Source organism: Urtica dioica, chromosome 12 (assembly GCF_054948205.1).
Source record: "Urtica dioica subsp. dioica isolate 48M chromosome 12, U.dioica_male_clone48M_v1_H2, whole genome shotgun sequence".
In the NCBI taxonomy this organism is placed as follows: Eukaryota; Viridiplantae; Streptophyta; class Magnoliopsida; order Rosales; family Urticaceae; genus Urtica; species Urtica dioica.
The window spans coordinates 21,877,806-21,890,454 of NC_142767.1; the positions used below are offsets into that span (position 1 = coordinate 21,877,806).

Consider the following 12,649-nt stretch of genomic DNA (forward strand, 5'->3'; position numbering starts at 1 on the left):
CCCTTTTACTGGACTGGGCTAGGTTAATCGGGGGAAACTCGAAGCGAAAAAGAAAAAGAGTTTGGGGGAGAAAATTAAAAGAAATAAATATATATATATATAATATGATTGCAACACGTGAGACGTCTTTTGCTTCAATTTTATTTAAAATTATCAAAATTGTATTATAATAAACTGAAATTCATTTCAATATATTATGCTATATTTGTATGAAATATATTTTATAAAAAATACATCTATCTATATAATTTTGTCGTTTTTATAAAATACAATTAGGTATTTATAGTTTCATTTTGGTTTATAATTAGAAATAAATCATTCAAAGTCTCAAATATGTTAAACTTAAAACAAAAAAACTAGTATTTTTATGTATTTTTCTCGGGTTAATATATATAAATATATATATATATAAATATATATATTACCTGAAAATTAAATTAATTTAACGGCAAATTTGGAATGAAGTAGAAACAAAAAATAACAGACACGAGAGAGATTGACTTCAGTATTTTTCCCATCAAACGATATGGTAAAAGACCAAAAAGAGAATTTAAACAGATTACTGTAATGATGCCAACAAAATAAAACTCTTAACAATTATGATTGATAAAAAGATCATCAATGATTTCCATTCGCATGACGATAGAAAATCAATAATGTTCTACATAAATACAAGGAATAACATAATAACTGTACATTATTCGTTATAGAAAAAGCCTTAAAAAAAACACTTATAACCAAGGAAGAAATACAGCAGAGAAAAAACTATTCCCAACACAAAATATGCTAAACTTGTATGGGGTATTAAACCTGTGTTTCCAAAGCAGTTCTTACTAAAAACAAGACTACATCAAACTCCCGAGGACTGTCGGAGAGGGACCGATATCGTCCTCAATCAGACGACGAGACAATGCTCGTTATGTGGTGTCCTCGAGACCAACCCAAAAATAAATAACTAATTAACTAAAACAATATCGAAAAAAAGTTCCAAGAAGAGAAAAATCCATAATAATAACTATATAAAAAAAAAATACAAGACAGTCTTCATGTCATCACAGTGTGCTTATCTTGTTGGCGCTTTTTGGGATCTTCTTGATGCCTCGAGACACGGTGATCTCCGTTGGTCAATGGGTCGACCGAGCCATTGTTGTAGTCTTCCTCTTCTTCTCTGAGAAGGAACTTGTCAACCTGCGCAGCGGCTTGACGGCCCTCGGCGATGGCCCAAACCACCAGAGACTGTCCTCTCCGGCAATCTCCGGCGGCGAATACTCCGTCCACGCTCGTCGAGAATCGCCCATACTCCGCTTTGAAGTTCGACCGGTTGTCGGTCTCCATTCCCAGCTTCTCCGCAACATTCTGGATTACAAAAGTTTTAACCAAAAAGATTATTTTTTTGTTATTATTATTGTTTTTTTACCTGCAAATCTGTACAGGTATTATAGTAAGAATGAATACTGACCGCCTCGGGACCAAGGAAACCCATGGCGAGAAGTGCGAGGTCAGCCTGGATCAACTCCTCGGAGCCCTCGATTTCCTTGAACGAGAATCTTCCAGAGGCGTCCTTCTCCCAGTTCACACGGACCACTTCGAGTCCCTTGAGCTTCCCGTTCTCGTCTCCCACGAATCGCTTGGTCAGCACTTCGTACGATCTCGGGTCTTTTCCGAACTTGGCAGCAGCTTCCTGGTGCCCGTAGTCCACGCGGAAGACACGAGGCCACTGCAAAAATGAATCATAGAAGACCATGTGAGTTTGAAAAACGGTCCCAGCGAGAGAAATTTCGAGAGGTCAGATGATGAATCAGAGAGTTATTATGAGACCTGTGGCCAGGGATTGCCCGGAGCCCTGGTTCGCGGCGGCTCGGGAAGAAGCTCGAGGTTCACAATGCCGGTGCAGCCGTGACGGATCGAGGTTCCGATACAGTCGGTACCGGTGTCACCTCCTCCGATCACCACCACCTTCTTTCCCTTGGCGGAGATGTAATTCCCGTCCTCGAGATTGCTGTCGAGCAAGCTCTTGGTGTTTGCGTGAAGAAACTCCATGGCAAAATGAACCCCGGATAGTTCTCTTCCAGGAACAGGAAGATCTCTGCAACAAATTCATCATTTAAAAATTATATATATTTTTTTCACATAGGAGGTCTTTTATAACAAGTGTTGTTAATAGGTTTATAGTACCTGGGCTTTGTGGCACCAACCGCCAAAATAAGGGCATCGTTGTCGCTCCTTAGACTTTCGAGTGAGTACAATGGATCGACCCCGACATTAGCGTTGACCACGAAGTTGACGCCTTCCTCGGCCATGAGGTCAACTCGTCGCTGTACGACGTCAACTTTGTCAGTCTTCATGTTGGGGACACCGTACATCATGAGCCCTCCGATTCTGTCAGAGCGCTCGTACACCGTCACTGTGTGGCCTATCCGATTCAGTTGATCCGCAGCGGCCAAACCAGAGGGACCACTTCCGACAATCGCTACCCTTTTCCTGCAATAACAAACAAACAAGCAATGTTAAAAAAAAACACACAACATTCATGCATATTTTAGAAAACAGAAAAGACAACGTACCCAGATCTCTGGACAGGAGGCCTTGGAACCATCCAGCCTTCCTCGAATGCCTTGTCGATGATCGCACATTCTATGTTTTTGATGGACACAGGGTTTTCGATGATGCCAAGAACGCAAGAACCTTCACACGGAGCTGGGCAGACTCGGCCGGTAAACTCTGGAAAGTTGTTGGTCTCGAGTAGTCTGTCCAATGCCTCGCGCCACCTGTTCTGATATACCAACTCGTTGAATTCCGGTATTTTGTTTCCGAGAGGACACCCAGAGTTTTCCTACAATTGCATTGTATGCAAATTTTTATAAAAATAAATATAACATCTGAAAAGTAGATAAAATAAAATAAAATAAAATAATTGAAGGACATACTTGATGGCAAAATGGAGTGCCACAGTCCATGCAACGGGCAGACTGAGTACTCAAAAGCGGTCCGGGTTTTGATTCCTCCATAACCTCTCCCCAGTCATTCATTCTCTCATTTGGGTCTCGGTATTGAACACCTTCGCGCTCGTATGAGATAAACCCGCGATGCTTAACGGCGTTCTCAACCCTAGTGGGCCTCGCGACCACTGCTTCTGCTTCTTCGACCTTCTGAAAATATACACAAACGTTGATATCAGATCACGGAAATGGAAACTGCTTGGCTGGATAGCTAACAAACAGGAAGAAGTGAAACCTGATTGGCTTGTCCATTCAAAGTTGCTGCCGCCATTTTCTTCAGCTCTTCAAAAGCATTGTTGGCCACGTTGACCTCCTCGTCTGGCTCTTCCTCGTCTTCACTAGAATCCTTAGCAGCCTCCTTAGACTCCCCGGCCTTCATGCTCGCAAGGGCACGCTTGTATTCCTTCGGGAAAACCTTGACGAACTTGGGAAGAAGACTCTCAAAGTCATCGAGCACTTCTCTCGCTAAACTGCTGTTGGTATGACGTTGGTGCTGTTGAATCATCATCCTAAGAGTAGTCACGTCCTCTTCTTCTTCCACCTTGTCAAGGTCCACAAGCTCCGCATTGCATCTAGATTTGAATTTCCCATCCACGTCGAGAATGTAAGCAATACCGCCACTCATACCGGCCGCGAAGTTTCTTCCGGTTTTTCCAAGCACGACGACGGTGCCACCTGTCATGTACTCGCAGCCATGGTCGCCGACACCTTCCACGACAGCCTTGGCCCCTGAATTACGGACGCAGAATCTCTCCGCTGCCATTCCATTGAAATACGCCTCTCCATTCGTCGCCCCGTAAAGAGCCACGTTGCCAATGACAATGTTTTCTTTCGGGTCAAACCCACTTCCCTTTGGAGGATAAACCACGATCTTACCACCGGACAGACCTTTTCCAACATAATCGTTGCTGTCACCTTCGAGCTCTAGAAGGATTCCAGAACAAAGGAATGCTCCAAAACTCTGGCCCGCGCTTCCACCAAATTTGATATGGATGGTGTCTGTGGGAAGGCCAGCCATGTGGTAACGCTTAGTCACTTCGTGGCTGAGCATTGTACCAACAGCACGATTCACGTTGCAGATCTGCGTATCGATGTACACGGGAAGAGCCTTGTCCAAAGCGGCTTTGGAGAGAGCGATGAGCTTGTTGTCCAAAGCCATGTCCAAAGCGTGATCTTGCTTCTGGACACAGTATTGGGCAGCGTCGGGTCGGATATCGGAAGCGGGTCTGAGCAACAGGGAGAGATTGATGTTCTCAAGCTTCTCGTTATTTCTGGTTACTTCTCTGTCGACTTCGAGCATATCTGCGCGACCAACCATTTCGTTCAAGGTCCGGAAGCCGAGCTGAGACATTATCTCTCTGACCTCCTCCGCCAGCATGAAGAAAAAGTTGATGACGTGTTCGGGCTCTCCGGCAAACTTCTCTCGGAGAACCGGATCTTGAGTGGCGATTCCGACTGGACAGGTGTTTTTGTGGCACTTCCTCATCATGATGCAGCCGAGAGTGATAAGTGGTGCCGTGCTGAATCCGAACTCTTCTGCGCCGAGCATCGCAGCAATGGCAACGTCTCTTCCGGTTTTGAGCTGACCATCGGTTTGAAGAACGGTGCGGCCACGGAGATTGTTCGCAACTAATGTCTGGTGAGTCTCCGCTAGACCGAGTTCCCAGGGAAGCCCGGCGTTCTTGATGCCAGTCCATCTCGAAGCCCCTGTACCTCCGTCGTGACCAGAAATGAGGACATGGTCAGCATGACCCTTAACAACACCACTGGCAACGACCCCAACACCAGCTTCAGAGACCAACTTTACACTGATACGAGCCGACGGATTGGAGTTCTGAAGGGGAAAAATACAAAAATACAAATCAGGTAAGAAAAGTTGGTACATCGAGCTTAGCTTTTCAAACAGGACAGAAAATGATTTTTTTTTTTTACCTTGAGATCGTGGATCAACTGAGCAAGATCTTCGATTGAATAGATATCGTGATGGGGCGGTGGGCTGATGAGACCAACCCCAGGAGTGGAATTCCTGGTGACAGCAATTTCTCCAACAACCTTGTGTCCGGGAAGTTCACCTCCTTCACCAGGCTTCGCACCCTATGAATCGACAATGATGGACGTTTTAATACACAATAAATCCACATACAAAGAACTCTGCGATTCCTAACCTCACCAAATTTCGGAACATATTAATCAACTAAAGATGCGAAGGACACTGCATCGTCTGCCATGCACGAAAGGAACCACAGTTCCAATAATACATAAAATAAAGATACGGACCTTCAAATAATTAATTAATTGCGGATATCTACCTGAGCCATTTTTATCTGCAGCTCGTCTGCATTTGTAAGATAGTAACTCGAAACGCCGAATCTTCCACTGGCAACTTGTTTGATTGAGCTCCTCTTTGGATTCCTAGAACCGTCAGCAAGCGGTTCCATGCGTGAAGGCTGCTCGCCTCCCTCGCCTAACAAAGAAAGTTGATCGGAACAGCTCAGTGGAAAGTTGCTATTGATTGTGACATGACAAGCAAATCAAACTGACAAGAGATTAGAAAACAAGAAGAAAACCTGTGTTGGATTTTCCGCCGATCGTGTTCATAGCGATAGCAAGTGTGGAGTGTGCCTCCAAAGATATAGATCCATAACTCATGGCACCGGTACAGAATCTTTTGACAATCTCACTAACGGGTTCGACTTCGTCCAATGGAACTGAAACTGCCGAGTCTTTGAACTTCAAAATCCCACGCAAATTGCAGGCTTTGTTCAACTCATGGATGATCTTGGAGTATTCTTTGTAAGCAGCCACGCTGTTGGTCCTGGCCGCTTCTTGAAGCTTTGCTATAGCAAGAGGGTCGTTAAGGTGAACCTCGCCGCCTTTCCTCCAGTGATAATCCCCGGGATTCGGCAGAGCCATGGCTTCGGCGCTTCCTTTCGGGTACACCCGAGACGGGAACGCCACGTCATGCAAGTGAAGTGCATCGCCGGCAAGTATCTCAAAAGTCGCACCTTCCACTCTGCTCGGAGTTCCTGCAAAGCAGCGGTCGATCACTTCTGAAGAAAGGCCCAGAGCCTCGAAAATCTGAGCGCCCTTGTAGGATGCCAAAGTCGATATGCCCATCTTGGCGAGAACCTTCATCATTCCGTAATGGCTTGCCTTGAAGAATTTCTTCACCAGATCGGCCTTGGAGTGGAATTCGCCACTAGACTTTGGAGGGATTTTGCCATCGACCTGCAATCTCCAGATCGCCTCTACTGCCAAATAGGGGCAGATAGCATCGGCGCCGAACCCGACTAGCGTGCAGAAATGGTGAACTTCACGTGGCTCCGCAGACTCGACGATCAATCCAACTTGAGTTCGTTCAAGGTTATTAACGAGATGTTGATGAACGGCACCAACAGCCAAGAGGGAGCTCACAGCAACTCGAGACTTCGAGAAGGCTAAATTGAGAAAACAAAAAAACATCGAGCAAATCAGTTCCAATCCACCCCACACTGAATAAATGAAATACTAAATAGTTAATACAATACCTCTGTCTGATAGTACAATTGTTGTATAGCCTTTTCTAATTGCATCTTGTGCTTCAGTGCAAATCCGATCCAAAGTCTCCTCCAATCCCTTCCTACCACGGCTCTTAGAAAAGGTAATATCTAGAACCTTGCTTTGCCAGCCTCTATAATTCATCTTCTTGATAGCTTCCATTTCATCGATTGATAAAAGGGGACCTTTCAGGGAGAGGCGATGGCACTGCTCTTCAGTGGTTTCCGTCAGGTCACCTTCTGGTCCAATCATGCATTCCATGGAAGTGACAATCTTTTCTCTAATGGGATCAATCGGAGGATTTGTTACTTGAGCAAACATCTGCTTGAAGTACTCAAATGTGAGCTTCTCTCTATTAGACATCACGGCCAAAGGTGTATCGTTACCCATTGAGCCAAGGGCTTCGACCCCATCTTTGGCCATCGGAAGCATTAACATTTCAAGGGCCTCAGTAGTATAACTGCAAAATAAAAGCCAGGATTACAAAAAATAAATAAAAAAAATTAACTTCTTCTACCGTGGAAAAGTAGACGAGTCAGAAAAAATTGCATACCCAAAAGCTTTCAAGGGAGATAGTAGACCATGGATGCCCATGTTTCCCATGTCCTCGTCGGCAGTGGATGCCTATAATATCAGAATTCGCGGTTAAAAACTTCCCTAAGGAGAAATTAATAAAATGAATATCCCGTGAATCAAATTGTGTCAAACTCACTGGTGAAACCCCAGCTATGGCTGGAGGGACTCTGTCAGACTCATAAACAGAAGCAACTACATCTTTGAGCTCCATCTTTTGTTTCTTGAGCCACTCGCCATAGGGCCTTGCCTTTGAGTATTGCTTCTTCAAGGCTGAATCATCCACCACGGTATGATTTTCGAAATCGACCAATAGCATCATCCCCGGGTTAAGCCTTCCTTTCCTGGCTACATCCTCCGGTGCAATGTCAACGACGCCGACTTCACTGGCCATTATAACACGTCCGCTGTGGGTGACATAGAAACGACCCGGTCGAAGTCCATTGCGATCCAGTGTGGCTCCAAGGTACCGACCATCAGTAACTGTAAAAGGGAAGCTCCATTAAGTTCAAACCCAAATACTACAGATGTGACAGAACAAAACTATTAAACCTAAAACTTGTTTCCTACATGATATAAGGGCTGGTCCGTCCCATGGCTCCATAAGGGACGAGAAGTACTCGTACAATGCTTTCCTCTGGGGATCCATATTCTTGTCATTTTGCCATGCCTCGGGAATCATCATCATTACAGCTTCAGGAAGACTCCTGCCAGCTCGTACCAGGAGCTCAAGAACACCATCGAAAGCACCTGCACAGTGCGATTAAGACAACAGGTTAAAGCATTTTCTGTACCGTAAAACGTGTCGATATAACAATTTTTTAAAACTGAAAATGCTAGCGAATTTCACCTGAATCTGACGAACTGACATCGACAATTGGTAAAAGTTTCTTCAACTCGTTCTTTGGTAGACCAAGCTCCTTGCACTTCAACAATCCTTCACGGGCTTTCATCCTGAGAAATGTTTGCAAATTTAATTAGAAATAATAAACAAATATATCAGGCAGTAAGCAGATCATTGGATTCTCCAAATCAGGAATGTTAAACAAATAACATCATAATTTGTGTACACTATTGTAATCCTCTGCTTATATGCCAAGAAAACCCAATTGAAGAGTGGATAAGATTTAACGCCCATGTTTTTTCTCTCCCACTCGTGAAATTCGTCTGATTACTGCTTAATAGTTAGACTATGCACGCGACAGAACATACCAGTTAACATTTCCTTTAAGTGTATTGATTTCCCCATTGTGGCCCAAAACACGCATAGGCTGAGCACGATCCCAGCTAGGGAAAGTGTTAGTCGAGAATCGGGAGTGAATCTGCACGAAAGAATAAATAGAGCAACGGTTGTCATTCACAATTCGTAATTTGTTTAAAGCAATGATAAGTCGTCCAAAAATCACCGCACGAAATTGCGCTGAGGCCACCTTAGGAGGGCCGGTATATAACTACAGGAAGCCTAATGACTATACTCCAACACCCACACGTCGCTTTTAGCCACTTAATTTATCTTCACTCTCAACCTGAACTTATCAAAGAAAGCACTGGCCCTAAGTTTCTGGAAACAATATTTACTCGACTATGAGGGATTTTTTTTCTCTTTTTGGCTTTACCAACTCACCCATGTATCCAGTCCAGCATGAAAATACATTTAGCAATCAAGGGAGCGGAAGAACTTAAGAGATCATCAAACCTCAATGCCTCAGAAGTCATTCCTCAACCTTGCATCCCTTCAGTTACTGGTGGTTCCCATGCTGTTTGGCGGAGTATGAAGTTAGTGGAGAAGGATAACAAGCAAATGGATAAAAAAATTACCAGTGCCATGTAGCTCGTAAACCTTTCATTTCCAAGATCTGCAAAAAAGTAATCCATCACTTGCTCTGGCTTCAGCTGACCCTTGTAAACAATAGTCCTGCACAGTTATCATGAACAAAGGTATTTTTAACTAGCCGAGTTATAAAAAGACCTCTGTAACATCTTACGTAGCACCAATCTGAAATAATCATTACCTTGACGAAAGAGAACATATGTAGAAATCTTTAGCACCACCGTATTCGAGGTTCAAAGCAGCCCGTATGTCAACCATTGAAAGCCTCCTCAGTATGTACATCTATAAACAAGAAGAAGATGCAACATCTCATTAGACAGATATATATAAGGGTTATTAAGTTATATAGCCACACGGTTATAGTGAATTGGGATATAGCCCACCTTTGGTTAATTTCTTGTAAATAGCCAAGTTAACTTATTAACGGATTAGTAAAAGACTTATTTAACTCGGTCAAACATGTATAAAACGTAACTAATAGGCTGCCACGTATGCAAGTTGGCTATTTACAAAGTATTTACTAAAGGTTGGCTAATTTACAATTCTTATAGTTTAGGTGGCTTACGTAGCCAATTTTTTGTATATATAATCCATTCATTGTTTCTACGGAATGTAACAACAGATGACTATGATTGATTATGTTAAAAGATATTCGAAAAAACACATAACACGACATTGCATTACCTGGCGCTCAAGGTCAACCTTTGACTTGGAACTAGGAGTGAGAAAGACTTGCTCGATCACTGGTTCAGTTTGAATAGCAGAATTTCCCAGCCCAGAGTTGTCTGTCGGCACAAGTCGCCACCCAAGAACAGTGTGCCCGAGAGACTCCGCAACCTACATGACACCACATACTTAACTTTTGATCAGTAAATCTTCTTATAAAAAAAATAAAAAAAATCAACCAGTGACTCAAAAATTACCTTTGTGAAAATTCTCTTGCTTTCCAATCGACGACTTTCAGATGTCGGCAAGAACATCATACCAACAGCATATTCTCCACGTGGTGGAAGCTCAAATCCAGCTTCCTTGGTGACCTGAGAAACATCATAATATATATACATGTAACAGTGTGTAACGATGAAAACGTATGTAAAGTTTCACACTTGTTTAACAGTAAATAACTTGTACCAAAATCACCCGTGAAAGTTCCTATTTTTCGATATCTAAATGAAGCAGACAAATAAATAAGAGCGTGTTTTCCACTGACATGTGAGTTATACGATGAGTGTGTAAAAAGTTCAAGCTTTGACTACGTGTTTTGTGCTAACGCACACGTACGTATAGATGACTAAAAATATAGATACATTATTTTTTTTTACGCAACTACAATTTAGAGACAGACAACCAAATACGTAACAGACTGTCATCTAAAAACAGTGAATGTATGCAAACAAAAACAAAACAAAAATTAAGTCGGTCGATAAATTTAAAAAAATAACATTATTAAAAGAAGTGATTCACTAAGCCAATAACAAGGTGAATGGTGAGATAGATTCAAACGTCACATAGAGAACAAACAAGGAATTTAGTTTTCATCAGTTGACAAATTAAGCAAAACAAAATCATATTAAAAAAAATTAAAACAAGCAATATATATGAAAAATAAATAAAAATAATATATAAACTGACAGCTGTTACATTATATATAATTACCTCCTTGTAAAAGTCGTGAGGAATGGCTACGAGAATCCCAGCACCATCGCCGGTATTTGTCTCGCAACCACAAGCACCTCTGTGCGTCATACGAATCAGCATCTCCAGAGCATCCGTGATCTTCAATATAAAAAATAAAAATTCTTAGTAAAAACAATCTCATGAGGTATCTCCTCATTCATTTATCGCTTATTTGTTTTCAAGGATCTAATATCAACATTTTTTTTTCGCTTACCGTCTTGCGACTACTCTCGCCGGACAATTCGGCTACGAAGCCGACACCGCAAGAGTCCTTATCAAACGACGGGTCGTACAGACCGAGTGGCTTCTCCGGCACTGTGGAGAATCCGGACCTCGCGACGACCCGAAGCTTTGGCGACCTCCCGGGACCATCGGAGCGCCACAAGTGTACTCTCTCCGATCCCGTAGCCCTAACGCGAGTCCCGAAGAATTTCTTCTCCGGACTCGCCGTCGTCGGCTTCAATCCGGTGCAGCACCTCACCGTCGCCACCGAGCGACCGACGAGCCGCGAAAGCTGCGGCGGCGCGAGCGACGGCTTCGTGCGGAGCTGGAGAACAGAGCCGGTGGCGCCCAACATTGTTCGAGATTTCGGTCCAGGAAAAATGAAAAGTCAATACTGAAACACAACGAAAAAGCAACAGATTTTTTTTTTCTTCCTTTTTCTTCTTAGATCCGGTCAGAGTATTCAATTCGAAACAAAAACAGAGAGGAACGATTTTCCTTTTCACGTTCTTTCAAGCAAAAACAGATCTGCGAAGATCTATTTTCCGAGAAAAACAAACGAGAAAAGCTAGGGTCCAAGATTCACAACTCGTCCGTATTCCTTCGCTCTTCTTCTTCTCCTCCGTCGCAGAAGAACACGAACTCGCCGGAACAAAAGCCACGGATTTTATCGGAAAAATGGGCAGAGAGAGAGAGAGAGAGAGAGAAGGCAAACAAACAATAGGCCTTTTTATGCTCTTTTTTTAGGTTCTCTTCGGCAAAGGCAGAGAGAGGTCTGTTTTATAGACCAAATTAACCAAACAGAGAACCGAAAGAGAAAATCAGAAATAAAATAATAAATAAATCGCGATTGGGGTCCACTAGATAGGGGCTAAACTTGCAAATTAGAGAGTCTCACCTGGCAAAAGAATAAATAGTAAAAGAAAGTCATACATCAGTGTGTAATTTTTTTAGTGACGTGCCAGCGCGAAATTCCTCTTTTGTGCCACGTATGCACGGCCTATGCGGCACGCGACAACCGATAATGGTGGGTCCCACAACACAAAGTCGATTGATCGTTCCGTTTTTTTAATTTATTAATAAGAAAAAAATTGAAGACGAATAGATAATTGAAACCGCTCGACCGGGCATTGGGTTTATCTTATTTATTTTGTTTTTATGTTATTACTTTTGTGGTTTTTTAGCCGCCGCGGTATACTTGTTAATCTGCTGATAAGTAAACCCTAATCATGTTTTGTTTCGTTTGGTTTTGTCTTTCAAGGCTCGGCTCCGATTCTCCACGAAAGGGAAGAAAAAAAAACTAATTTATTTTTTGAGATTTTATAAATAAAATCACCCTACAAATATTACTCTTTATCAGTTAAATCTGTTAGTTATGTTTGCCCATTGCTTATTATTTATAATTTTTTTAAAAATCTAATTCTTTCCAAAAGACAGTGATCTGCTGCAATAATTCACCACACCAAATTGATTATAATTTTTATCCAGATTGATTTCTTTCGATCAGAAACATATCTTATCGATTTGTATGTCCTTACTAAAACGAAAAATTAAATGTGATGTGGATTATTTTGTTTGATATATCATATGATTCATATATACATATCGTTGTGCTTATAGAGTGCTTTTTTTTATTAATAAGTTTTTTTTTTAAGTTACACTATTGATCAAATTACATGATATATTATAGCAATACAAGTGTAGTTGTCATTATTTGTCAAAATTACATAATTTAATACAAGGCATTAAATATAAAGAGGATAAATTATCCACTTGTAATAAAACATATATTTTTGCAGCGCATGGAATT

The 12,649-nt window shown here is 42.2% G+C and overlaps 1 protein-coding gene across 6 annotated transcripts; it reads right to left on the minus strand.

The window, feature by feature from the left end:
* Positions 1–571: 571 nt before the first annotated feature.
* On the minus strand, positions 572–11,610 carry GLT1 (NADH-dependent glutamate synthase 1). 6 transcript variants are annotated; one of them, XM_089602717.1, is made up of 22 exons: positions 10,832–11,610; positions 10,597–10,716; positions 9,864–9,977; positions 9,625–9,777; positions 9,122–9,222; positions 8,928–9,024; positions 8,322–8,431; positions 7,960–8,063; positions 7,680–7,859; positions 7,249–7,592; positions 7,090–7,160; positions 6,527–6,996; positions 5,567–6,436; positions 5,309–5,463; positions 4,932–5,093; positions 3,235–4,833; positions 2,928–3,149; positions 2,565–2,833; positions 2,176–2,481; positions 1,819–2,086; positions 1,460–1,717; positions 572–1,356 (listed from the first exon to the last, which is right to left on the minus strand). In XM_089602717.1, the coding sequence occupies exons 1-22, from the start codon at positions 11,192–11,194 to the stop codon at positions 1,045–1,047; spliced, it is 6,648 nt and encodes a 2,215-aa protein (XP_089458843.1). In that variant the 5' UTR covers positions 11,195–11,610; the 3' UTR covers positions 572–1,044. The 6 variants fall into 6 exon arrangements, with proteins under 6 accessions (XP_089458843.1, XP_089458844.1, XP_089458845.1 ...); XM_089602718.1 differs by lacking the exons at positions 9,122–9,222; positions 9,625–9,777; positions 9,864–9,977; positions 10,597–10,716; positions 10,832–11,610 and adding an exon at positions 8,734–8,866 and having other exon boundaries at positions 8,950–9,022; XM_089602719.1 differs by lacking the exons at positions 9,122–9,222; positions 9,625–9,777; positions 9,864–9,977; positions 10,597–10,716; positions 10,832–11,610 and adding an exon at positions 8,734–8,866 and having other exon boundaries at positions 8,928–9,008.
* Between the last annotated feature and the right edge of the window lie 1,039 nt (positions 11,611–12,649).

What these genes read in the sequence shown, in the direction of transcription:
- GLT1 (XM_089602717.1), bottom strand. Translation starts at nt 11,194, where the DNA reads ATGTTGGGCGCCACCGGCTCTGTTCTCCAGCTCCGCACGAAGCCGTCG. An exon ending in CTTAAAGGAAATGTTAACTG is followed by an intron (nt 8,064 to 8,321) that starts GTATGTTCTGTC and finishes AACATTTCTCAG; the next exon opens with GATGAAAGCCCGTGAAGGAT. An exon ending in TGTCAGTTCGTCAGATTCAG is followed by an intron (nt 7,860 to 7,959) that starts GTGAAATTCGCT and finishes CGCACTGTGCAG; the next exon opens with GTGCTTTCGATGGTGTTCTT.